Source organism: Morus notabilis, unplaced genomic scaffold (assembly GCF_000414095.1).
Source record: "Morus notabilis unplaced genomic scaffold, ASM41409v2 Scaffold257, whole genome shotgun sequence".
In the NCBI taxonomy this organism is placed as follows: domain Eukaryota; kingdom Viridiplantae; phylum Streptophyta; class Magnoliopsida; order Rosales; family Moraceae; genus Morus; species Morus notabilis.
Window position 1 is genome coordinate 155716 of NW_010356831.1, and position 3024 is coordinate 158739.

The 3024-nt window shown below is 31.1% G+C and overlaps 1 protein-coding gene across 1 annotated transcript; it reads right to left on the minus strand.

The window, feature by feature from the left end:
• LOC21393432 (probable WRKY transcription factor 75) lies at positions 1-1162 on the minus strand. Its single transcript, XM_010088678.2, has 2 exons — positions 704-1162; positions 1-488 (listed from the first exon to the last, which is right to left on the minus strand). Exons 1-2 carry the CDS (start codon positions 1105-1107, stop codon positions 317-319), a joined length of 576 nt encoding a protein of 191 aa, XP_010086980.2. The 5' UTR covers positions 1108-1162; the 3' UTR covers positions 1-316.
• Positions 1163-3024: the final 1862 nt, after the last annotated feature.

A 3024-nucleotide genomic window follows, 5' to 3' on the forward strand; every position in this document is an offset into this window, starting at 1 on the left:
TCGCCAAAATTTTCCCCATTGCATATTCTTTCACATATTTGCCACAAACCATAACTTTCTGGTCAAATGATGCCTAAAGTACAAATTTTATTTTGGCACCATCTTATGCAATTTTGGATCTCAGTCCTTGTCTACCACCTAATTAATAGATAAAGGTGGTATCCTTGTTTAAAAAAAAATAAAAAACTATTACCATACACATTACCAACTAATTAATTAATGATCTCCATTATTGATACACTATGCAAACTCTGTGTGGATCAATACGTGAGGTGTACATATATATGTATGCGCGCGCGCGCACATGATTACGTGGTTAGTAGGAAGTCCGCATCCCCTTCAATATCTGGTCAAAGTTTTCAACTGACCTCTCAAGCGGATGTGTATGCATTCCTTCGTATGTTGTCACCACAATCCCTTCATCTTTGCAGTGGCGTTGGATTTGTTTCTTAACATTGCAGCCTTGATAGGTACACTTGTAATAGCTTCTGCTTTCATTAGAAACATAAAAACCAGCAATTCTTTTAGCAAGTGTTCAATCTCTTTGGTACTTTCACGAATTTGCACAGAAATTCCTGCTCTTTCAATTCCCACAAAATATACATATATAGCGAACTCTACACAAGTTAATTAGAAATTATACATATGTAAAACTATGATGATCAATAAAATCATGGTTATTAGGGAGGAGATATTTACCAACCTAGGGAATTTGCTGTTCTTGACAGTTTTCTGGCCATATTTTCTCCATCGATATCCATCGTCAAGAACATCAACTTGGCTCCTTGTTTGAAATGCAAATTTGTGCCTTCTCGTCACCTTCTCACCTTGTCTTTTACCCGGTTTCTTCTTGTTCTTCTCCGAACAATTATAAGAGGGTCCACTCTCATGATCACCACCAATATGACCAGACTTGTTGTGATAAGCTTCCATAATATGTCCATCAAACTTATTTACCGTTTCCTTCACCTCACGATCATGATATTCTACACTATTGTCAATTCCATGAAAATGAGCCCACAGATCACTAGCGTTATACTTAGACACGTGCTCCGGGGCCTTTGATGTTGGTGGTGAATTAAGGAAAATCATTTGGTAATTCTCCATCAGAGATCAGGAAAATAAAAGAATATATAAGATGAGAAGTACCACAAATACTATAGTACTAATATATAAGTAATAACTAAGTTGTTTGATGAGGAGAGTACATATATATATATACACACACATATATAAGAGTTAAAAGAGAAACGTCGGTGAAACGAGATTAATCCTATAAATGGTACTTCAGCTTTATCCTCAATCTACTGTAGCCTCTGAGTTTTAAAACATTTCATATTTAATTTTTGAGGTTTTATTCTGTTGCATTTTTAATCTTTATATTAACTAAATGTTAAATATTTGACATAATTTGTACAAATTAAAGACAAACATTGCAAATATATAAAATTTAGAGACTATGTATGGAACTCGGCTTTTATTATTTATATTATTTTAGTCCTTAAACTTTAAATGTTTTTAATTTTAGTTCTTAATTTATACAAATTTCATCAAATATGTAACATTTACATAAGAGAAAGATTAAAATTGAAACAAAGTAAAACTTTAAAAACTAATTATGAGATATTTTAAAAATCAATGATCAAAATGAAATTAAAGGTAAACTTCATAATTATTTGTGAGATTAATTCTATTATATATGCTCTATAATTAAGGAAATGCCTGAAAAATAGAAATGTAGAGAAAAACGTGGGCGGCGGCGGCGGCGTAATGGAAATTATGGAATGCGTCGTTAGGCACTCACTAACTACAGAAACCTTTGACGCTTATCAGCTGATTTTGACTCTTTATATTCAGACTGTAATTAATTGAAAGGAAATGGTAGTGCCGTGAACAAAACGCCAACCTTCCTAATGTGCTTACTTAGACGTTCATTATTACAAACTTCAGTTTCAATGAAATGACGGCTATAATATACATGTGTACGCCATGATCATAATTGGTTAATGAGGCAATCACGTGAGTCGAATGAACCGCGGTGAAATATTTTTTATGATAAGAATAATATATATTTAAATAGTTTATATTTATCTTATTATTATATAATTTAGTTTAGCCTTGATATTTAGAGATTACATTAGTATTATATTGTTATTCTTTGAGTTAGCTTGTTAGTAATATTTAGAGTATAATATTAGTATTAGATTCAAATTCAAACTTATCATGTACGTATATTGATCTATTCTCATAAATGTCAGAGTTGTATCATTATTTTACAAAGTATACTTAGTTGTTTGTTTCAACAATCTAAATTAAAAAATTCAATTCGGTTGTAGTTGAAGATTCAAATTGGTGTTTGGTAAAAAACTAAAATGAGGGCAATTAAAATTATTAATAATGGTTCAAACCTTTAATTTTAGAATTGACTCCCTTCCTTAAAATTTACAATCTGAATTGTTATCTACTAATAAAAATAATTCGGATTTTACTTGTTATTTCCCCTTAATTTTAAGCTTAAACATGTCATAATTTTTTCGTTTCATTCCGATTGAGGTATTTTTTTTTCAATGTGTTCATACTGAAGAGAGGAACAAATCCTCAATCATAATGCATATTTTTTAATGTCATTTATAATGAGGTTTTATTAGATTTGTTACAAAACTCTAATAGCATTTTTAACACTTTATCTAAACACAATTCGGATTGTATTCCCTATCCAAATTATAATTTATGTGTGTATCTAAACACCGGTCGAATCACAATTCAAATCACCACAATTCAAACCAAATCTTACAATCCGAACGGCGAACCAAACAAGGCCCACATCTATTATAGTATTGGAGCTACAAACCGGCCCCTGACCTCAATTCCCAATAATTCAAACTTACCATACATATATATATATATATATATAGGCTTTAGCTATGGTTCCTCTGAAGGACCGTCACTCATACGTAATATATGGAAGTGAAAACGTAATATTGTAGTTATTAACGTAACATGAATACTAGAAAAAAACATAAC

Excerpts from the sequence above, each read along its gene's own strand:
- LOC21393432 (XM_010088678.2), bottom strand. The coding sequence starts at position 1,107 with ATGGAGAATTACCAAATGATTTTCCTTAATTCACCACCAACATCAAAG. Across the intron at positions 489-703 it reads AAGAACAGCAAATTCCCTAG|AAGCTATTACAAGTGTACCT; the intron begins GTTGGTAAATAT and ends TAATGAAAGCAG.